Source organism: Solenopsis invicta, chromosome 16 (genome assembly GCF_016802725.1).
Source record: "Solenopsis invicta isolate M01_SB chromosome 16, UNIL_Sinv_3.0, whole genome shotgun sequence".
Taxonomy (NCBI): Eukaryota; Metazoa; Arthropoda; class Insecta; order Hymenoptera; family Formicidae; genus Solenopsis; species Solenopsis invicta.
Window position 1 is genome coordinate 6885811 of NC_052679.1, and position 24296 is coordinate 6910106.

General features: G+C 39.6%; 2 protein-coding genes across 2 annotated transcripts in view; both read left to right on the forward strand.

Annotated features, from left to right (window-relative positions):
* Window positions 1–6852: 6852 nt before the first annotated feature.
* LOC105204883 (ejaculatory bulb-specific protein 3) lies at window positions 6853–15855 on the forward strand. Its single transcript, XM_011174148.3, has 4 exons — window positions 6853–6986; window positions 11373–11547; window positions 13601–13695; window positions 15533–15855. Exons 1-4 carry the CDS (start codon window positions 6981–6983, stop codon window positions 15632–15634), a joined length of 378 nt encoding a protein of 125 aa, XP_011172450.1. The 5' UTR covers window positions 6853–6980; the 3' UTR covers window positions 15635–15855.
* A 5857-nt stretch (window positions 15856–21712) lies between these two features.
* LOC105204886 (leucine-rich repeat-containing protein 24) overlaps window positions 21713–24296 on the forward strand; it is a 130801-nt gene continuing 128217 nt past the window's right edge. Inside the window, exon 1 of the mRNA XM_011174151.3 lies at window positions 21713–21985. The gene's annotated coding sequence lies outside the window, so the exon portion shown is untranslated. The remainder of the gene's footprint in view (window positions 21986–24296) is intronic.

Genomic DNA, 24296 nt, shown 5'->3' on the forward strand with positions numbered 1-24296 from the left:
GAGAGACCGTCGTCATCGTCGTCGTCGTCGTCGTCGTCGTCGTTCCTCTTGTTGGCGAAAAAAGGAGGGGTCGCGACTCATGAATAATGCGGGGGGTGAAAGCCGGCTGAAACAATTGCCGGGCGTCGCCCTACTCCAGAAATTACATCGTCAGATTTTCCGCGAAATTAAAACATTATACCGGGTGCTCGAGCTATCGCGCGCTCTCCCGCGTCACTCGCAGATTTCTCAGCGAATTTCTACTTCACGGTCTTGCAATTTTTAACGTTGAATGTCTTCCGTGAGCGTGCAGTGAGAACGGTTTTTTAAGACATTTGTATAACGTTAGATAAGAAATAACTTCCCTTCTTGTCTGTTCACGATCTTTTGAGCTCACTTGGAATTCATTTCATTTTTAATTATTCAAAGATGACACGTTCCGAGATGTTAAAATAAAGTATAACTTTCTCTCTCTCTCTCTCTCTCTCTTTCTTTCTTTTTCTAATTTCTTGTTTCAATTATATAAATATTTCGTAAATAAGTCGTGCGATTTTGAAAAAATTCGGGGATTTGCCTCTCTTCGTCTAATAAGAGCACCTCAAACACGCTGTATATTTCATTCTCTTCCACAGCTACAAGGCCCTTTTCTACTCGCGCGCGAGATACGTCAGCTCGTTCTGGGGTAAAAAAATCGCCGATTATGCGATCTGACTGACGGCGATACGTCGCGCCGACGAGGACACTTTTCCTCGGGATTTAGTAGCTCGTTCCTGCCGAGGACGAAATTGCGAGGCGGGCTCGCGTCGGGCGGCCGCCGAGCAATTTCTAGGATAATGTTGGCCCGGTTATTAAACGTCCTTATGGTCGCCGCCATCGCCGCCGCCGCCGCCGCCGCCGTCGCCGTTGTCGCCTCCGGGGAACGAGTTTTCAGGAATCGAAAGAGTCGCACGTTGGACTTAAAAAGATAAAAAATTAAACGCAAAAGTCGCAATTACTACGCCCGTAAAAGAAAGATAAGGAATAAAAAGTACGAAGACAAATTTTCAATTCGCAAAATTAAATGCGTCATATAAAATTTTGTTTTTAAACAATTTTTTTTTCCCCTCTCGGATGTTTTCACATTTTTCGCGTTCTATCTTTAGACAGCTATTTCATCCACTTTTCTCTATCGATGCGCTCTCTATAGCCGAGCTTTCGCAAAAGGAAGACGGCATATTCACAGGATCCTTTCTCTATGGTTCCGCTAGTGCGGCTCTCGAGTAAATCCCCGTTTCAGACTGCGCGACCCTTGCCCGCTGCCTCAATGGTGTTGATTGCTTATCTGAATATGCATAATCGCAACGATAATGACAGCGCTCGGGCCGAACACTCGGCCATGCGCCGTGCATACGTAACGAGAATGCAATTCCCTTATGTGTCTGCATATGGACGATCGCCGACAATAAAGCGATCATCGCCGCTTATACGGAAATTCGACATATGATCCTTCTAATAGCGGATCAAATATTTGTACGATCCTCGGTATCTTTCGCTTCGATTAAACGCCAGAGATTAAATTAGAGGAGCGTGCGTTTTCGCCGCGTTTAACTCTTTCCTTCCCCCGCCGCCTCTTTTCAGAATTAAATATTCAAGTTTCGCAAATTTCCGTTCATTAATATCTATTTGCCACTTCTTTCTTTTACACGCCTCACGATTTAAACTCCCATTTCTCTTCCCCGTGTCGCAGACCTTTTCATCCAACTTGCGTATGTTTTATGTATTACGCGATGCGTTTACATTGCCTGTGAATAAAAGTGTGGTTTATTGCTGGATTTTATGATTAACCAATAGCGCATGTTGTAACTAAATGGCGCGTGCAGTTTCTTTCTTTGCGATGTGTTTATATGATAATACACCTGACATCCGAGTTTCCATTTATATGCGCGAGATATATGAAACAGCCTGCAAAGGACTGACGTGAGCGGTATATAGAAATGTCGCGAACGCGCGTGCGTGTGACCCCTTTTTTTTCTTCATGACTTGTCGTACGTGATCGTCAAAATTTGTAATAACTTTGCGAAGAGGACGAACAGCGATGAAAAATGAATTTTTTTTTTTTTTTTGCCTCTCTTCCTTCCTCTTTCATCCGCGTTAGGAAATTGTAATCGTTTCAGCATTATTATTCCTAAGTGTGTTAAATAGCATTGTCTCATCGTTATTTCAAAAATTCGATCCTAAGGTGAATCAAAATCTTTTATATCAGGAAATGCTGGAATACTTGTTTCTCTCTCTCTCTCTCTCTCTCTCTCTCGCTCGCACTGTTGCTCTCTACCCTGGTAAGCCAATTTGCACATTTGGTGTGCCAAACATTAGGTGTGCTTGGACAACCTTTGTCTCCGCAAAGCAATATGCATCGGAGTGTGCGCGGACACACGTTTGCCTAGCGCTAAAGTCTCTTTGGGATATACTGGAACAGATTTTCTGTTCGCGGGTAAATTTATGTCGGATAAAACAAGGAAACGGAAGAGAAGCGAAAAGAAAGGAAGGAAGAACGTACGTATGATATCGTGCGGGCGAAAGATCTAATTTTTCGAGCGACAAAAATGTGATGGAAAATTTTCACATCATGAGCCTCACGATTGTGTATGTACACGATGCAATTAGGCTACGGTTCAAAGTATCGTTGGCACACAGCTTGCTCGAAGCCACGAATAATAATAGTAATTTTACTTAAACTTTGCTTTATCCGAACCTAAATAATTTCCATTATATTCGAGAGCTATTGAAATCTCGATTATCAAAGGGATGGTATTTCTTCTTTGGCGCTTGTTACAATAAGCTACGTTGAGAGAGAGAGAGAGAGAGAGAGAGAGAGAGAGAGAGAGAGAGAGAGAGAGAGAGGGCAAGAAGAGGAAAGAGGCGCGTGACGCCGGGAATGCTTTGGATGTCGTTCCCGAGGAAAAAGTTTGTGCATCCCGGTGCGGTTTTTTGCGGCGTCTGGACATAATAAAATAACGCGCACAGGGGCGTATAACGAATTGAATTTCTGCAGGAATGACCCGAGGCGCGCGCCGTAGGGGTGTATTCGGATAGAAATACATACACACACACACACACACACACACACACACACACACACACACACACACACACATATATATGCATACATACACATCCCCCGTATACGCAAAGTTATAATAAATTCAAAGCGAACGAGGACACAGTGGCGGGTGAGCGGGCGGGCGCGGCTCTTGGGTTACGTCTGGATTTCATATGGAATATTCCACACGCGGATTCAAAACCCCCTCAGTTTGTGCTAAAAGTGTCTAAAAGCCGGCCGCTAAAGTACGGGAGAGACCGACCCCCGACCAAGTGATTCTAAGTCGCGCGAGAATATATAAAACGCGGAATTCGTCCATTATGACTTTTCTCAAGTTTCTCAAAAGACGTCTCTCGCAGGTACACTTATCGCAATTTTTTGCCGTAACCATTCTACTTCAATTGCATTCTCTGTTATCCTTTAATTTTACTTCCTTCATTTCGCTGCCATATTTTAATACACGTCCATCGGAACTTTGACATTTCTCCGCGGTATCGAGATATCTCGTTTACGTAATAACATTGACTTTGTCAATTTTTAATTTCGAAGGAGAAACTTTGGCCACGACTTTATCACTTTTTGTTAAATTTATTTTTATTGGCCAAAGTTTATCTTATACCGATTTTACTTTGATCCTGATATATTGAACATTAATTCTAGTTATGTGGTAAAATGCTATTTATTATTTTTTTTTATTAATATTTTTTTTTCTACACACGTGCGTATTCGAAGGAAGATATGTCACCCGTGTGTCGAATTTAATGATAATTTATGCTAAATGTGTGATAAATATTTCGTGGCTAAGAGAATGTATAAATACACATACAGTAATTCCCCAAAGTAGGCTTTCATACGTCTTTCCTTCGTCTTTACACAATGAGTAATGGACCACTTTTATTCATCTTAAGCAGATAGCGTGGCGTCACCGTCGCTGAAAAATCACGGTGTTAATTTGACTTTAAATCAGTCAATACCAACGTATGCATAGTATCGAAGACGCGTTTTGTAGAATATTCTTGATATGATAATGTGAAAAAAAAAAGGATGAAGTCAACTTTCGTAGAAAATATTAACATAAGTTTTGATATATGTAAGTATACGCGAGAGATGAAAAAGCGGAATCTTTCGTCATCTTGATCTTTTCGCAAATAAGCAACAAAATGGCAAAATTTACCTCTGGTAAACCTGAAAATCTGAATAAATTTGTATTACGGAAATGATGCGATACCGATGCTATTAATTTATTCCAATATTAATTTTAAATTAGTATGTTTATATATTAAATAATCAAACACATTATCGATGTTCAGGGTACCCGTTCACTCAGCGATTAAATATCTTCTCGATATTTAAGAATTGCATTTCTCTCATTTATTCCCACTTACACGATTAATAATGTAAATAAACAACTCATATTTTGGTTTTTCTTTTCTCTATAAAGCGGAAAAAATCCGCAATTCGCACGTCGCAAAATCTCTGTGAATTATGGGTAGTATTACAATACACATACATGTGCATTTGTTTCCTCGTAAAATAAGCGTATTGATACGTACACACACTCTGTAAATCTGCAAGAAAAATTGGACGATATACCTAGTACGATGCCAAACAATATGGCATTAGCATAATGGATGTCGATACTGCCGCGAGATCGGCAGGTTTTAAGTTCGCACGTCTCGCTTGTTATACGATATCGAGAAATATCGATAGGAAAGCGACAGTTGTGATGTAATTTTCAATCTCTTCCAACAATTTCCTACTTTCGTGTTAATGGTCACGTTCCGCATCTTCGCATGTACGAACATTGATTTTCATATTTGTTCCGCGGATGTTCGGGCTGTATTAATTTGAATAACGCTATCGGATGAATTAATAATAAACAATTAGGTTAATTAGATCTCCAGATTGCCAGGAAATGCGGATTGTTAATATAATAATTTGCTTGTATAGAATTATATACATATTTGCTTGTATCGTATAATTATTATAGTTATACCACAGCTCATTCGCCGGGTGCGTAAAAATTCAATTGAGACGCCTCGAACGCGCGCCTTTCCTGTTTGCAATTTCACTCCCGACCCGTAGAAAGTTGTCTCCGTTTAAAAAAGAAAAAGAATGGTGATTAAAAAAGGTTAAAGAAAAATAGGATAAAAGCTTTCAGAATTTGGTCAGACGCGCGCATTGTGTAATTTGCGCTGATGGCGTTGCAAATTTTATAGAGTATTTTTCGCACTTGGACGCAGTCGCGTCTCTGCAATTGTTCTTTTCCGAATAACGCGATTTAGCGCATGAGCCCGAGCGAAGCGCTGCTAGTCATTCTCGATGCTGCAATTTATTAATGATGTTAATTCTAGGCGGAACAAAGGAAATATCTCGCTGGCGGCTATCGATATTGCGTTTGTAAAATATGGATTACGCGGGAGATGTCCGTAACAGGTGCACACGGCCGGCCCCTCTCGATTTAATAATACAATATTCCACGTCCTATTGTATGCACGATCGGATAAATTTATTACGAGTCATAAAATCCTAAGCGACAAACAGGGCACGCGCATAGTTAAAAGCTGTACAAATTACGCAACATGCAAAAGTTGCCAATTGTTTTTAATTGCTCTGATCTATCCTTTGTGCTTTACTTCCGGCGGTCACTTTTGCAACGGCAAGTAGGATAATATAAAACTTCATATGTAATTTTTCATTATTATACAAATTTTCATCAAACTGTAAAAATCGTGTCGAGGAGACGCAGTTCGCAATATGAGTTCTATGTGCAATTCGCAAATACAATTTTTATTTAATAAAAACATACTTCATAAAGCTACATTAATTTAATAAAAGTTATTATTATTATCATCGTTACGCAGTCATTATTTTTTTTCTTTTTGGTTATTTTGTTATGCAACGAGCAACGTGGGCAGACTTTTGGTGAAATATTCCGCAATCTCGCGTTGCATTCTGCCGCCGCTAATTGTTTCGGCCGGCAACACGCACCTTCGAGAGACCACCACACCGCATCATCGCGGCGGCGGCGGCGGCGGCATCGGTCCGGTGCAGTCCATCACGCAATCCTTATGCAGCTTGCGCAACGCTCGCGCTAATCCGCGTGGGATTCGTGATTTTTCTCGCGCGGGTCGCGCGCGCTGTTTTCGCGCGGCTACCGAAACGGAAGCAATAATTCGCTCGCGGCCAGCGACGGAGTTAACGAGGTACGAGCATACCGCCCGTTAACTTAACGCCGGCCAAATATTATTTTTGCAATTCTCGCTGAATCCCGCTAACGAGCGCGCGTTCGTGCAAAAGCGCTGACGTTCTGCCCCCTCCCTCTCCCTCTCTCTCTCTCTCTCTCTCTCTCTGCTCTCTCTTCGCCTGTCTGCAACGTCGCGCGCGAAATTCTCTCAATGACTGCGACAAATGCGTTAATCCATCGTTTCATCATTTTTTTTAGACGCTAACCGTCCCGAGGAGATTGAGAAAGTCAGGAGGAAATTCCCCGGGAACGAGATTACCGCAGTTGACGAGGAATAACTCTTTTTTTTTTTTTGTTGTTTTTTTTTCCTTTTCGGCGTATATTCGGCTAAAGTCAGAAATTTTCAATACAAATAGTATTAAAGTCAAGCGTTCGCGGAACAGGTTTTAAATCAATTGAGAAATCCCTCGTATATCTAGCAATATTGACACGACGCGACGCAGAGTGATTTACGTAGATTTACATGAGACGAATATCCAAGATTTACACACCTATGACGCACGTCTTTTCCTTTCCTCCTGTCCTCCTCGCGGAGTCGCGCGGTGAGATTCGACGAGGGAGAAGGGAGGGCCGTAAGGCCGATTCTACGAATTTGGGGTCCAGTTAAACGGGGGCCGACTATAAAATAGCTAACCGGCGCCGTCGCCGGCATCAGTAGTATAACTCTGCTCGAACATGAAGGTAAGCACACTTCGTCTCCCTCCTCTACTCACCTTTCGCTTTCTTCGTCTCTCTTTCATGCTCTTCTCATTATTTTTTTTTTTTTTTTACATTCTCTCCGCATCATCCTTGGGAGGTCTCTCTCTCTCTCTCTCTCTCTCCCTTCATCGTTTCTTATGACAACAATCTCTTTTTTATCTTTTGTGTGTTTCTCATGTAACCTGGTATATTTGTAAAGGTAATTTTATTACGTTAGTGTTTACAAGAATGACGAGGGCGATAGGTACACTGTTATGAATCAGGTGGTCTTGATTCTTGCATCTTCTTTCCTTTAAAAATGTGAAAAAAATTTTAAATTTTAATCTAGTGGTATTATCTATCTTCGACGTCGCATCTATCCTCCTTGATTACAGATATTTACAATTCGAAGTAATACGCGTCCTCGTTTTGATTACAATTCATGATTTCTAATTTTCTTTTAAATATTCTGATATATTTGTGAAGGTGATTTTATTACGTTAGTGTTCCCAAAAATAATGAGGGCGATAGGTATACTGTGATGAATCAGGCGGTCTTGATTCTTGCATCTTCCTTCCTTTAAAAATGTTTAAAAATTAAAAATTTGAATCTAGTGGTATTATCTATCTCCGGCGTCACGTCCATCTCCCTTGATTACAGATATTTATAATTCGAAATAATATATGTTCTCGTTCTTATTATAATTCATAATTTTTTTGACCTTTTTAAATATTCCGCTTCTTTTTTCTGCCACGTGGGAATCGCATAGACGTTAATTGCCGCCTTTTATTCAGCGAAAATCCGATCCTGAGAGACCGAAAGTGAATAATGCAGTGCAAGTTCTTCGGTGCATCGAGGCTGTTTCACGTCGTTAACGACCTCGGAGACCGTTTAAGGATCTCCTACGGTGATTCAATGTCTGTCTCCTCGTACATCCTCGCAAAAATTCAACGTTAATCCGCCGCTAAACGCGCACGAATCTTTTTGCGACCGTGCCGGCAGTATGCGCTCTTAAATTGCGGGCGACTCGAGACGAGGTAGAATTTCTTTACGAGAGTGAAAGGCGCCGGGAAATGTTGCTCGTGGTAATGGTGACGATTGCGTAACCTTTATGAAGGCGTGCAAGTTGTTGCTTAATATAATAATTTTTCTTCCCACGTTGTCATGTAGACCGACAACGTCTTTGTTTCGCTCTTGCTTAATAAAACGTTTTAATTTCTGCTTGAACGAGACTGCTGTCGAGCTACTGATCTTCCGATACCGATTGTAACGTAGAATTTTCAGTGCGTGTCTAAATCAAATTAGATTAAACGATTTATTGGAATTAAACAGTTATTACGGCACAGTTTTTAACATTTTTCGTTTTGTCAAGAGACTACGGTCGAACACGCGATGCAATTGGACGTCTTCTGTCGTCTTACGTGTTAAACGTCACTGCGTTACCTTTCACTGAAAGAGCTAAATGTTTCTCTCTCCCAGCAAGCCCACAGGATAACATCATTTCGGTCACTGCCCTTTGCGCGCTTTACCCTTCGCCAAAGTATAGTGGAGTATCGCATGTATATCGCGTAGGTATCCTCCTCTGCATCAGAGAAAGAGAGAGAGACAGAGAGAGAGAGAGAAGTCCATTCTATACTAATTAACATCCTAACTAACTCTCCGGCATTAACCCGTTATGTACTAGCGTAACCATCTGGTCGCGGTCTTCAGGAGAGGGTGAGAGATCCCTCGCTTTTGAGTTTGAACCAGCTCGTCAAAAGTGTTGCGGTTTGCGTATTCAACAAATTAAACCACAAATTTTAAGAAAAGATCAAAAGTCCAAGACGGAATGTTAAATCTCTGACGTTGATAAAAACTGCTTGAGAATCGTTTTTATAGTGACTCTACAAGATTTATTTCCGGCAAACAATTTTTTGTACATGATTATGTAATATAATCAAACATGTTCACGTATAATAAAATATATGCGTATAATTATGCAAATTATGCATATATTTAACTATATGTAGTTGCATATAAATTATATACGCGAAACCTTTTTTATCGGATTTTTGCCACGTGAACGGTTCTACACACAGACATCCTTTTCTTATTCTCTTCCGAGTTGAAAATTTATTTCAACTATTGCCAAGCGAAATTGAATTTAAGATTTACCCTTCAAGAGTTTTTTTTTGCGAGAAATACAACCGCCACTAAACTAATATCTCGAAACTGGAGCAATCAATGTCATTTTATGTCTCAAAGGTAAAAGAACAAGTGCACGAGAATACGATATCTTTTTCTGCCTTCACACCATGACATTGATCGTTCAATTTTTTTTCGTGCAACATTCACGTGTGAATAATTATTTATATAAATAACTTGGTATGCGTCATATCTATTCGAATTAATTTAAATAGTTATAAATTAATGCAAAACTTGTTATCAATTTTTTTCTGAAAAAGACAAATTAATATTTCGAGATTCTACTTATTTCCTACACATCATGTTGCATATTAATAAAGATTATTATACATTATTAATGTATTATTATAATACATTCACGTGGCAATCGTTTATCTAGATGACTAACTTAATAGATCGTATCTATTTGAATTAATTTGAATAAGTATAAATTAATGTGAAACTTATTATTCCTAATGAGGTTTTTGAAAGTCACTCACTTGCCTTTCGAAAAAGGCGAACGACTATTTCGAGATCCTACTTATTTCCTACATCGCGTTGTACTAATAAAGTAGGTTACTCGATGAATAAATATGTTATTAGCACGTATTTAAATAGTTCATTTGCATATTACCTGTTTGAAGCAAGCATTATCGGTTTGGTGTAAACACAGTTATTTGAATAGTACTAATAGCGTTTTTATTTAAATCGAGTGATTTTTTTCTCCTTCTCGATGTGGAAACACGATTTTAACGTTTCACGACGCATTGGATAAAGGTGCCTCTTAACGCTCCACGTAACCGCGTTTGAGAAAGCGTTTGACACATTCCGTATAATTGAATTGATTTCAAAACAGAGCTCCGTGCACCGTGCGTCCCACTGGATCCTACTACTGGCCGTGTCTACTGTGTATTTACCTATTAATGAGGCGTGCAACGTTCGCGCTCGGTTCGCTGCTTCTGTTTTCCCGTAAGCCTGTAAGGGCCCTGTGCTATTTCTATTTCCGATGGGCCTAGAGGAATTTCCGCGAACACCGAGAGCACGAGAGCGCACACGGGCGGTGCACAGCGCGCATAACACGTACGCACGCGTTCGTTGATATTCACGTCACGCGCTAAACATGCCCGCGTACGCGTGCGATTTTGCGTTTCGGCAAGCGCGATTATGAACGCAGCCGGCTCGGCACGGCGACAAACATTTAGCTACGTATGCACGCGCGACATTTAGCGTGGCGAGCCGAGGCCATTCTGGACATTCTGACACTTTGTTCACAGTCAGCCGACGTATTTACGGCCGAATGTGCGTTGTGCGTGAATCGATCTTTCGGATTTTAGCTCCAAATCCCCGTGGGATTCACAAACGATGGTTTCACATCTCACTCAGCCCTCACTCTTACATTTACCGCAGAATTAATCCGCTGAATATATCGGGGTTACACGCTACACTGCGAGCACCTATTCATCTTCAGAATGTACATGATTAACACTCGATTAGGTAGTTTTCTCATTGCTCTTTTTTCTGTGACTAATTGTGAGTTTGATTAGATATCGTATTTCCTGTCTTTCCATTGTTTTCCTCTATGATTAAGCTTAATTAGATAGCTGGATTCTACATTCTATTTTTACATGGCCTCCACGATGAGTAATATTGCTTTGCCCTAATTAGAAAATAATGTCACACACAAAAAATTTTCTGGAAGATGGAATACACCATTGCCTAGACCTATAAATAGAGATCCACACTGAGAGAAACGTTTGGTAAAGTCATCTAAACGTTTGGTTGAATGGTGATCAAATGAGTTTTATAATTATAATTACTAAATCTATAGTTGCTTTGATCAAACAATTTGTAGCCTTAATTAACCAAATAATTAATTTTATACAACAAATTACGAAAAGTTTTGTTAAATGTAACAAAGTTTTTGGTAACCAGTAACTACAAAATTCAATCGATCACTATTCAACCAAACGTTAGTTAATTTTACCAAATGATTTCTCTCAGTGTGTACTGAAACTCTGAAACTGCAGCAACAGACTCCTGTAAATTTACTCGACAAGTCACGAGTATAATTACTAATTGTAATCTGCAATTAAAGAACTTATTGTAAGAAAAAGAAGAAATAAATTCTTTTTTAAGACATTTATATCGATGACGAATCTTACACCATCTAGATTTCCGAGTATTTTTTTTTGTATTTGTAAAAAAATTTTCTAATGCTCGATTCAGGTTCTGGCGTTATTTCTTCTCGTGGTAGCGATAGCTTTGGCGGAGGAGAAGTATTCAACAAAGTATGACAATATCGACTTGGACACAATTTTGAAAAGCGACCGTTTGCTCAAAAACTATGTAAATTGCCTGCTGGACAAGGGAAATTGCACGCCCGATGGCAAAGAACTAAGAGGTGAGTGTTTCAATTCACTAATTAATGGCCTTCGTTATCTCGCTCGTTTTGATTCAAATGTAAATACTATTACTTCAATCAGATGTAATTCTCGCAATGCGATGCAATAACAAAGATTGAAAGATATGTCAGTATCCATAGTCGATTCTTATATTTAAGAGCGTCCCGAGTATCATCTTAAGATGTCATCAATCAATCGCGCAGAGTTGTATTAACATTTTATGATATTACTTAAGAATGTTTCAAGCTTTGCAATATCAGCTGAAAGTTAAATTTAAAAATTGCAAATTTTTAAAATTTATTCCTATTCTTTATTTATTAACCAAAAATTTTGGTCGTAAATATCCGCATTTTAATCGGAATAGTTGCAAAATAAACAATGAAATACTTAGGAATGTTTTAAACTTTGCAATATCAGCAGAAAGTTAAATTTAAAAATTGCAGAATTTTTAATTTTTTTTTTTTATTCAATAAAAATTTTTGTCGTAAATATCCGAATTTTGCAGCCTGAACAGCTGCAAAGCAAACAGTGAAAAATTAGACTTATGCAGCAAAAATGACCTTATTTTGCTGCAGTTTTAGGTAAATAACTTTTAAATGAGTAAGTGGATTCAAAAGAACTTTTGCATGAATATTAACTAGCGTTTTATTAGTACATGTAAAAAAATTTAATTTAATTCATAATGCTACTTTCTCATCAAGTTTGCAAATGAGTACCGCAAAATGTGATTCTACGCAAAAATCGAGACTAAACGAAAAATTAACTTTGAAAAAATTGATAAGAGAATCAAATTTAAATTTGACACGGATACTCAAACTTAATAATAGAATTATCTGTGAGAAATTTAAAAATGTTTGGTAATATTTTGAGATGCGACACATACTTAAGAAATTCTTGAAATAAGAATGGCCTTGAAATAAAAAAATACGAATACCGGCTACAGAGATTTAAAGGAGAAAAAAAAAAAAAAGAGTAAACGTGAAATAGCATTCTGTGCATTTGGCGCGATAAGGTGTATGGTAAAACGTGAATGATGAAATGAGACGGTGATCCTTCACGCGCTTTCTAAGAGCCGCGCGCGGGAGAATCATCCTTGGCACTAATGGCCACCTCGTCCCGTCTCATCTCGTCGAAGGATGCGCGATGTGAGGTCGTTTCGTTAACGATGATGTTACATATGTACGAAGCGCGCGCGCATATCGTTTCAGCCTCAGATATGAATAATACGCTACAGCGGCTGCCGCTGAGAAGATTCGGGCAAAAAGCAACCCAGCCGCGACACACATTTCGCGTGTACACGTGAATACGTTCGCGGTTAGCGTCGCGAACAACAAACGCACGTCAGTTTTTCTTAAACGTAAGAATTTTGTCCGCGAACGTAACGTTTTTCGCGCAAAAATATTCCACGCAGAGACGCGGACTGTGCGCGCGGAAACTGAAAAGCAATTTACTCGCTCGGTGTATTTCCGTGAATTACATTTCCAGCAAATTGTATTAATTATTTGTCGCGCGTATCGCGATTTATTTCTTTTCGTTAGAATCACGTTTATCGTCCGCTTCTTCTCGAATTTCTTTTTGCCCGGGGGTGGCGTGCTACCCCCGTCGCGAGATAAAACGTGCGATGGACGGTAATACGTTACCGAGGATATATAGTCTTGTCTCAGAAAATTCACGAGAGGTATCCGGTGGAGGGGGCGGGGGGGGGGGCTGGGTTGGTACGGTCAGCTGACCGGAGCAGCTGGTGCGAATGACGCGGAACGGCAAAAAAAGCAGCAGCAGCCGGGACAAATCCTGCGGGACACGGCGCATATTCGAGAAATAACGTCATTATGAACTGCTCGATCTACGAAAGAAGAAGTCTGTCGCGATTTGAAAATGATTTGATGGCAGGATCTGCCCCGCTAAAACGTTTGCCGATGAGGAAGAGAAAGGAGAACGTCTATCGAGTTTTTGAAGAATTTTAACGGCGCAATTAAATCTCTGTAGCTCCGGCGCAATCACGTCCCTGATCTGAATTCCTCTCGCAACATTTTTCTGTCCATTTCGTTTCAGAGACTCTTCCGGACGCACTGATGACCGAGTGTAAAAAATGTAGCGAGAAGCAAAAGGAGGGCACCGAGAAGGTCATCCGGTATCTAGTCAACAAGGTACACGTTCACGATAACGCGCGTATGCTCGCCCGTCACTTTTCACCGAGCTAATTAAATGCGAGGTCTGCGTAATGAGTTGATGCCGGTGGGAGTAGAAACGCTCGGGGGATACGTCGAGGCGGTTTAAATGCCGCGGAACTAGTTTGACTTTCACGCAGACGGGTTAACCCTCTCCGCCGGGTGGCGGCGGCGGCGGCGGCGGCGGCGGTCCCGTGCCACGGATGTTCCCGTTTCCCGTGATTCGTTTGCGAACCACGCCCGGAAAACTTTTGCATCCGTAGCCAAATAATTTAACGGCGATGTGAACCCGAACCCTTCGATCCGAACCCATCTTTCGAAAACTGATTTCACCCCCGACTGGGCAGTCATTTCGATTTTAGAGGGCTTTCCATCAGCCCCATTTTTCGACTCGAATCTCCTGCCTTTTACAATTATTCTCGAAACACTAAATGTATTTTCGCGCGGGACGAATCTGATGATCTGAATCCTTTAAAGAGACGTTACGTTCTTCAAGGCATATGAAAGTATTGTAGTTTGTCTTTGAAAGCAGTGCACTGAGAAAAAATAGTTTTTTGAAAAACTAAAGTATTTAGTCCGATACGCGCAATTAAATATTGAGTTGATTTAATTAAGTTTTAATTAAAAAAATGTCAATGGTTGACGTGCATCAACTATATCTTTTTTTTTGTGCAGCTAAATAATTGTTCAATCGACCTAATGCCCAGTTGATCGTATCGGACTAAATATTTTAATCTTTTATTTTTTTTTTTTTCAGTGTAGCTTTACTATATCTTTAATGCAATGTGTTCACTGAGAAAGAGATTTATTTGAATACTTGCACAGAGAAAAAGATTACTTCAGTTTTAGTATTTGTTAGGTTTAGTATTTATTTGATTGAAGGCTGCTAAAAGTTCACAGAAAAAAATTTAGTATTAATCAACAATTCGTTGTCTCATATATAAGCAAGAATATAAAATCTTCTTGGAAGAATTTATAATATTAAACAAACGTAATTTGTTTACACGAGGAGAAAAATTTTCTCCATGTAAGCAAATTACGTTTGTTTAAGATTTATAAATTCTTCCAAGAAGATTTTATATTCTTGCTTATACATATATGAAACAATAAATTGTTAATTTGTTATTAATTTCTTTTCTGTGTTGTTTTATTGAAGCAACTTTGTTCAAATAAAAAATTTTGTTATTTAATTAAAAAAAACCTCTATTATTTGACGAAACTAACTCTATTATTGGTCGTACTCTTATTGATTCAAACATTGGTTTGTTTGGCTCATTTCAAATAAATTTGTTTGAATACAATAAAATTTATTAAGTTCAAAGAAATCGTTACCTCTATGTGCAATATAATATTTGCGATACCTAAATATTTGTGCACCGTAAATAAATATTTATTCAACAAAAAAATAAAATAATAAATTACATTAGTGATTCTTGTTCTAAAAAAATATTTATTCACGTTTAATAAATATTTTCATCGCAAGTATTCAAACAAATGTTTATTAAAATTCAATAATTTTTTCTCTCAACGTGCATTATTGCGTAAATACGTTTCGTTGAATCTCACTATAACGCTTTAGCAATGATAGTTTTATCTCAGCGTGTCTCTCAATACGTGTTAGTGGTATAGAAGTAAATTGGATAGAAAACTTTCGAGATAAAAATCTTTACGTGGCTTCTTTTTTTTTTTATATTTGTATGGATTTGTAACTAACGACACTCGTTCTTCGACGAGTCTGAACACAATTCCGTTACAAGCAAACTTGTTATTGAAGATAGAAGGCCGTTTGCTTATTCGATCTTTCACTTTATTTCAGAAACCGGAAACTTGGGAGCAACTTAAGAAGAAGTATGATCCCAATGGCCAATACACTGCCAAGTATTTAGACGAAGCGCACAAGCAGGGAATAAATGTGTGAATAATTTAGATTCTCATCTCGCCGAGTAGAGAACGCCGAGAAATCTGTCCTCTCTTCTTCCCGCACAACAGGCCCGAATTAAATAAATCCGTTAGTTCGATGTCACGTATAATTCTTTCTCAACAAAAATTCAGGAGAGAACCGTTACAAGGAAACGCACGTTACCAGATGTTACTGTGAATAATAAAAGATAATAAATAATAAAGATAAGTATAAAAGGATGTTATTGCGATTGAATTACTGGCGAATCACGATAATCTAATTAACGATCGTCATCGATCATTTACCGCGATAATTTCCAACTTCCCTCGCTTCCCCTTCCCCTCCACCCCTCTGTCCCTCTTCTATCTTTGTCTCGATGGGCGAACTGCGTTTGTATACCAGTCACGGTCGGCAATAATATATTTCTCGGTGCTGCGGCTCCTTCTCCCGAAAGCAGTTCGACACTTCGGGAAGAGATAAATCTAGGCACAATGCCGAGAAAAGTTCCCTGGCCGAAGTTTGAGGTCCGAACGTCGCCCTTGAGACCATCTCGCTTAATTTCCTGACGCTGTCCAATACGAAATATATATGCGCGCTTACCTATACGCGGCTGTAAGCGTGCTCGCCATTCTCCGATGCTTACCGGAAACCGACGGCGATTTTGTATTTCCATCGTCCCAGATCGTGGCCGGGCGAGGAGGAGACGTCCCGATCCTCCACTCGAGAAGCCTTCCAGAGCTCGTCCTTTTCCCCGCCTCTCGTTCCAACTCTAGGGAAAACGGAGAGCGTATTTCATCGCGGAACAAGAACACCGGACGATAATCGATACCGTTCAGTCAGGTAACGACTGGGGAGTCAACTTCTTGGAGTTATCAAAGTTGCGTAAGGATTAACGAGCGCGCGGCTTCGCGCGACACGTGTTCGTCGTTCGTAGATCGAGTTCCATCATTCTGAAAGAAAGAGGGAAGAAAAAAAAAAAAAAAAAACTGATGAACCGTTCGTGGCGCTCGCACGACGATTTAAATAAAGCAAGGGACACTCCCGTTTCATTTATTCATTCATTCATATTCGCGCGTCTTCGACGCGATAACTCTCGTCCCGTCTCGCGCGTTATTAAATTAAAGAAGTTAAGGGTTCACCGAGATGGCCCGACAAGTACACATGCATAACTAATTAGCCCCTTCGTTGCGCCTCCTTCGCCACACCCTTCTGTTTCCGTCCCATCCCCCCCCCCCCCCTCCCCCCGGACAACGAACTTTGTCGACGACGTGCGCGTTAAATATGTAAATGAATTACGAGATTAGTGTATAGTCAACTTAAGCAGTCGATTTAAATGCACCGCGACGGACCGAAGTCGCGAGACAGCCAGCAGCAGCAACGCGGGGGGCGCGATGTCAGGGGGAGAGGGGGGGTGGGAGGGGGAGAGGGAGCGCAGGGTTCGAGGGTCACCTAACCGAAGCGATTGAGATCGCGCAAATCGAGAGGGAAAATTCGCGAGGGCGCGGTTTAAATCTTAAGGGTGGAGTGGAGAGGGGAGGGTGGTGAATTTGCGGCGGCGATGGCGATTCGAGAAAACCGAAAATTCAATCTCCGCGTGCCGCCACTCGACAAGAATTCTCTCGCTCCTTTAGACACCCTCCCTACCACGTCGATCGGATTGAAATCCGAATGTCGTCAACTCGTTGGGGCGCATTCGTAGGAAACGGATTTCGGGACTTCAACAGGTTGGGAATTCCGCACGCATCCTTTGAAGCATCTGCCGGCACTGCCGGTTGATTGCGCATCCCCCGTCCCCGTTTCTCTTCCTCCGCCTTTGTTAAAAACGAAATTAGAATCGGTGAAACGAGATTTGTATCTATCTACGATGTATATCCATCGAGCGAATCGATGAGAGAATCGGGTACGTGTTTGCTGGACGCGCGTGCAGAATATGGATACGTTTTGCGGATAATGGACGGTTGGAAAATGCCCGCGGAAGAAAACGCGCATGGTGGAAGTGCATCGAGCGATAGCGACGGAGCTTGAAATTTATTATGAATTAATCTTGCATAACGCGAATAATCTCGAAGCTTTTTATTTAAGCGCGGAATATCGATAACGGGCACGTCGCTGTCCATTAAACGTCACCAATCGATTCCTATTCGTTCTAATGTGAAAATGCGTTTCGACGAATTCCAATTATTCTCCGCCTCGTATCAAAGTACGCGTCGCGTCGTATCGAATCGTTGAGATTGCGTTACGTTATTTAAATCGCAACTCTGCCGTTGTATCTGTTTTAATTGAATTTTATCATTTATGAAAGTCACTTTTCTCTCTTCCTCTTTCCTCCTTTCCGTATTTGTCAGAGCTGTTTTTCGTTGAATTCGCGCAAGTGGTACGGCGCATTTTTAGCTGGCGACAATTACGTAACACGAGTGCCTCAATATTGAGGAACATCGTGGCTGAAGGAATAAGAAGTAGCAGTTAAGCGTAAACAAGGCCACTTGATAGCGACCTTGTTTACACTCGATAGGCATTCGAAGCGCGGCGCTTCGTCGACGTCCCTCTCTCTCTCTCTCTCTCTCTCTCTGCAATATTTCTCACACACACGCACACACGCGCGCGCGCGCGCGCACACACGCACACACACACGCGCACGCACGCACGCACGCACGCACGCACGCGCGCGCGCGCGCGCGCGCTGTAATATTGGAAAAGTCGTAAATAGATTTTCGGAAATACCACGTATTACTTCAAAATCACGGAATAACTCGATCCAAGACGCCAAGACGTCGAGCGTTATTAGGGGTGCAGAGAGGAAAAGAAACAAACCAAGTTGCGTTTCTATTAATTCCGAAGGGATAACCGCTAGCTAAAATGTTATCCCACGGATTACATGATTTCATATGATTTCATTATGATTTTATTTGATTTCATGATTACTTCTGATTGCAAATGATTCTATCTGATTACATAACAATTTTTCGTGCATATATATTAATAATTATCAGATTTCTTGTGATTTTAATTAATAAAAGTGATTTTATTTAATTAGAAATACCATTACTGATTGCTAATTTTTTCGAATAAAATTAAATAAGGAATAACCACTCAAAAAATAGAGATGCACTTGACTGCTGACTTTAAGATTTTATTGGAATTCATTACGGGTGATACAAAAATTTTCTAAAGAGAACATCATAAGAACTTTTGATTAGAAGACCTTTTTTTAGAAACAACATAGTGTGATCTGAAATAACTGTTTTTGATTGAAAATTGATTACAAGGGCTCAAAGTTTGCACTGATCTCATAATAAATTTCATAGTAATATTACACATGATTTCCAATAATTACACAAAAATCCAAAATGATTTCTACTGATTACGTTTCATGATTATATCCAATTGCGAAATGATTACATGAAGATTTCATAAAAATTTCATAATGATTTCAACGACCCTGTCCCACGATTACATCAAGTGGTTATCCCCTCGATTAATTCATCAAGTTTAATGGAAACACAATGACTTTGCGTTCGCGCGACATGCGTGTGTGTCGTATTTAACTCACCAGGGAGAAAGAAAATCGAGCAGGAGCGGTTCGAGAGTGTTCCCGAGCTGTTTCTCGACGATATCGGATCGCTGGAAATGTTCGTGTTCATACGAAAGACGCCGAGAAAGAAATGACCGACTCCCCCGGGGGTGCGTTCCAAAATTATACTCGGCGGATACGATTTTTGAGCGACCAATCAGGATAAAAAAATCTCTTTAAGATTCCTTCATCCTGATTGGTCGCTCAAAATTACTGTACCCGCCAAGTGGATTTTTAGAACGTACCCCCGCCGGCTGAGCGCGCCCGAGAAAAAACGAAACTAGCCGAAGACGCAACGGAACGCGCGGGTAGGTGGCATCTTGGAGCGCGCAATTTTCCGACCAATAATCGCCAAAATCGAGTGACCTGGGTATCGTTTTTCTGTTACGGCGATGCGCGAACCGCACGCGCGCTCGAATAGGCATCGGAACTTCGGAATCGCGAAGCAACTCGGAGTCAACTCGAACGCGAAAGCGAGAGATTGTCGACGCGGTCGCGGCGCGTTTCCTCCGGCGACAACTGGCGTACGTACGTAGGCGCGCGTGCGAAACTTTCCCGTAGCAAGTAAATCGCAAAGCTTGGATGCGATACCATTTCCGAGTCGTCGTGGAAACGCGGGAGTTCGGGACGTGCGACTTAAATCGTGCGAAACGCGCCGTGAAAGAAAGCGCGGAGCCCCGTGCGGGACGATCTCGCGCCGAGCCGAGCGCGTCCGAAAAAAAACGGAACTAACCGAAGACGCAACTGAACGGTGCGGGTGCGTATCGTCTCGCAGTGCGCGCTTTTCCGTCTGATAATCGTGAAAATCGAGTGACTTTGGTACTGTTTTTGTTTTATCACGGCGACGCGCGAACCGGACGCGTACTCGAGTGTAGGCATCGGAACTTCGGAATCGCGGAGCAATTCGGCGTGAGCTCGAACGCGAGAACACAAAGTTGCCGACAGACGCGATCGCGGCGCGTTTCCTCCGGCGACAAGTGGCGTGTGGAATTTTCCCGAAGTAAATAAATCGCAAGGCTTCGATACGATACTATTTCCGAGTTGCCGTGGCGAGACGTTAAGTACGTCGCGACTTTTCGACATTACGAATCATCACACCGCGCTTGGCGGCACGGCGCGGCGGCGGCGACGTGACGCGAGGAGAGTGAAGTTAGTCGCGGACGCGTGAGCGGGGTAACTGCGTGGCGCTGCTCCTCACTGCGTACACACGCATGTAGTTGTAGTGTCCTGTGTGACTCTCGCGACTCTTCACCCGTACGACGTAAATAAGATCGAAAACTTTGAGATGTCGGAGATTAACATTTGGAATCGTGGAGCAGCTCGACGCGAATCGGCTGTGCGATTGAACGAAAGACGTGTCGCGACACGCGTCGCTTCCGGCATGGAGTAACAGGCGTGTTTATATCCTGTGCGCGTGTGCATCCTGTAATTTGTAGAGGTAAACAAATCGCGAGCTTTGATACGAGACTGTTTTCGAGATGTTATGGGAAGACGAGCGCTTGGGGAAACGCACGAGACGTTGCGTGTGTGTTTATGTACACATAACCTTCCGGATTAGAAGCATCGCCGCGCGTGGCGGCGACGAACGCGACGCGACGTGAGGAGTGAAATTAGCCGAGGATGCTCTGGGATGCTCTCGATCGAGGAAACGTGGCACTGCTCTTCTCACCGCGCGCGTGATGTCGCTCGTGGCTCGTGACTGTTTCGTCTGTACGACGTAACTAGATTGAAGGACTTTGATTCGAGGATATTTGTGCGGCTTCAAAGGTACTGCTAATTATACGGAACGTTCGCGAAGAAACGAGATAAAGTACGGATGTGTACATGCGAAACGTATTAAAGATGTATAAGATGATTCTCAAAGCATTAATAAAATTGTGAAAAAATTTGAAATGTTTTATATTGCATTTTAAAATAATAGAAAAAATTTGGCGTCGTGAATGGAATAATTTTCCGTCTTGATGAAAAGTTATTTCAATAAGAAGACATGTATTCTAATGAAAATATAATGAAATAAGAAATAATGAAAAAAATCTGAACTTTTTTATTCAAATACATAAAATATTCAAGATAATTTATGTAAAATTGCATTGCGTTGCAGAGATTAATTTTGTAAAATAAATAAAATTTATTTATTAACGAAATAATTAAACGGACAATCGCAAAAAAACTTTGTATACATCACCTTGAATGCTTAAAGTTCTTACACAAAAAAATTGAGATTTTTCTTGCGATGCAGAGATCAATTTTGTGAAATATGTAAAATTTATTTAGTAACAAAATAATTAAACGGACAATCGCAAAAAAAACTTTGTATATATCACCCTGAATGCTTATACAAAAGAACTGAGATTTTTCTTGATGTTTTAAAAAATAATGTAACTTTTAATAACAAAGAGAGTAAATAAAAATATGTTATTCAATAAAAATATAATCTTATTCACACAACTTTCACACACACACGCGTACAGTTTATTTGAAGTGTTAATATTAAACGCATTTCCGAATTTTATTTTACTTTGTAGGGACTGTATGTCTGATACATCTTTAAATCGTATCGCTTGACGTGTGCACATGCGAGATAACGAATTTCGCAAGTATCCGCGCGATTCGTGGGAATCGTGAGTGTAAACGAGACGAAGTGTGTGTGGTGTGATAGTGTTCTGTTCCACGTATCGACGAGGGATGACCTTTCGTGGATGGGTGGAAAGAGACGCCGGATCGTCATCCTGATGTGAGGCCGAAACGCAGTGCAGCAGCGGTTGCACCGAAAGTTCGCTGCGGGTCGACGCGAGCGGGTAAGTAGATGTGTAAATATTTTTCTATCTTTTTTTTTTTACAAGTAGTTCAGTTTTTCAACTGAAATTTGCATAACTCGTTTAGCAAATTTTGCTTTCGATAAAGCCCTTGTGCATAACGATTTACATAGAAGCAAAATGATAAAAAAATGTCGAGCGCATTTTTTTTTTGCGCAAAACTTGATGAGTCCCTTGCGAACTGCGTAGAAATAAAAATTGCACGCTGAAATGATGCGTCTACGAACGGCACCTTTACGGACAATATTCTTTTGCATACGCATCCAAATCTGTGATAGATAATGCTATTTTAATAGCACAATTAAATTTGTTACTGATAATTCCAAATTTGAAAAAAAAGAAAAAAATGTAAAAAGAATTGTAAATATAAAAAAAATTGATTCACCTGTAGAGTTTTTTTTTACAAATATCCATTTTAATATTAAGTAACAAATTAATTCTGTCTTTTTCTATTCATTAATAATGATTATGATAAATTAATTAATTATATACAAGTAAAATTTATAGTAATGCATTTCACAATCACATATGTGTCCGAGTTAAAAAAGGAGAACTTTTATAATTAAAAGTATTTCATGTTTTTTATTCTTACTTTTTACGGATATTTTGCGCCATGATTAGTTAATATAATTAACGTAAAAATAAACTAAGTAAAATTTAACGCGTCTATGGATGCTGTTCGATTATGTTTCCTGAACGGGATTCTAGTGGTATAATAGCACAATTAAATTTGTTACTGATAATTCCAAATTTAAAAAAAGAAAAGAAAATATAAAAAGAATAGTAAATATAAAAAAAAATTGATTCGTGAGATTTGAACATTATTATACCTGTAGTTTTTTTTACAAATATCCATTTTAATTTTAAGTAACAAATTAATTCTGTCTTTTTCCGTTTACTAATTATAATAATGATTAATTAATTACATACAAGTAAAATTTATAATAATGCATTTAACAATCACATATGTGATCTCAGTGAAAAAAAGATAATTTTTACAGTTATAAAAGTACTTCATGTCTTTTATATTTTTTTCTCTTACCTTTTACGGATATTTTGCGCCAAGATTAGTCAAAGTAATTAACGTAAAAATGAACTAAGTAAAATTCAACGCGTCTATGGATGCTGTTCGATTATGTTTCCTGAACGGGATTCTAGTAGTATAAGATTACCATATATACCTCCGGCTTACTGCACGTATTGGTGGCTGTTCTGTCATTTACTTGATCTCATCGTGCTGGCTTTATCTACTAACCAAAGCACCCTTTCCTGTAATTAGATATTTAAGAGCAACGTTACAACGTGATCGATTACACGAGTATCGTCATACCAACTTAGAATTCTCATCGTGAATGGAATAATGATGTGGAATGAATTCTGTTCTATCATCTATTGAACTCAATAACACTCTAAAATATACTAAAGAAAAAAAAAGTAACATGTATCACTCACAAAAATAACGATACAAAATTTCAATATTTTACTCTAATTCAGCGTACGTTCTTTTAAATCATTAGAATGATGGACATTCCCAATTTTTTTTATTTTCCAAGATAGTTTTTAAAGGGTATTCTAAGTATTCTAATCTAGAACGCGGAAAAGTGGCTTACTTTTGGGGGACTTTTTTTTAGGAAGAAAATTTTTCTTCTACACTTTTACACACTACTTGTACATATTTAGTAAATATATACAATTTTGATATGATATGGCTAAGTGTTTATTAGTATTTGTGTTACGTGGGTTCAAAAACAAATATATTTTTTATATTGGCTGACACGATTTCTCAGTCAGAAACTTACTAAAGCTATCGATTTCTACTTTCAACTTTTGCGTATATATAAAATACATGTTTGTTTTTTGTTTCGCTTAAACTAGAATTCAATGGAAAATTTTGGAAATTATTAAAATGGTGTGATTTTTAAAGAACAAATATCAGCCTTTTAACAAAATTGATTAAATTTAACATGTATGAAAAGAAAAGTAAATTTATAGATATTTAAATAATTCAGATGCTAAACAGATCTGTATTTTACGTATTCGCAAAAATTGAAGTCAATAGCTTCAGTTGTAAACATTAATAAATATGTAGCTATAAATTTATAGATTAATAAATCTGTACAGGTAAATGTATAAAAGGGTAGTAAAATATAAGCAGCAGGTTTTCTTTAAAAAATTTCCCCAAAATAGGCAAACTTTCGAGCTCTAGATTAGAATACTTTCCTAAAGTTTGACCCATGATACTGCATAGAATTAATCAACTTTTGTTTAAAATGATTCTTTATATCTCTTGTGA

Bases quoted from the DNA above. Each gene is read 5' to 3' on its own strand.
- LOC105204883 (XM_011174148.3), top strand. The intron at 11,548-13,600 runs GTGAGTGTTTCA...ATTTCGTTTCAG, and splicing joins CGATGGCAAAGAACTAAGAG to AGACTCTTCCGGACGCACTG. The intron at 13,696-15,532 runs GTACACGTTCAC...ACTTTATTTCAG, and splicing joins TCCGGTATCTAGTCAACAAG to AAACCGGAAACTTGGGAGCA.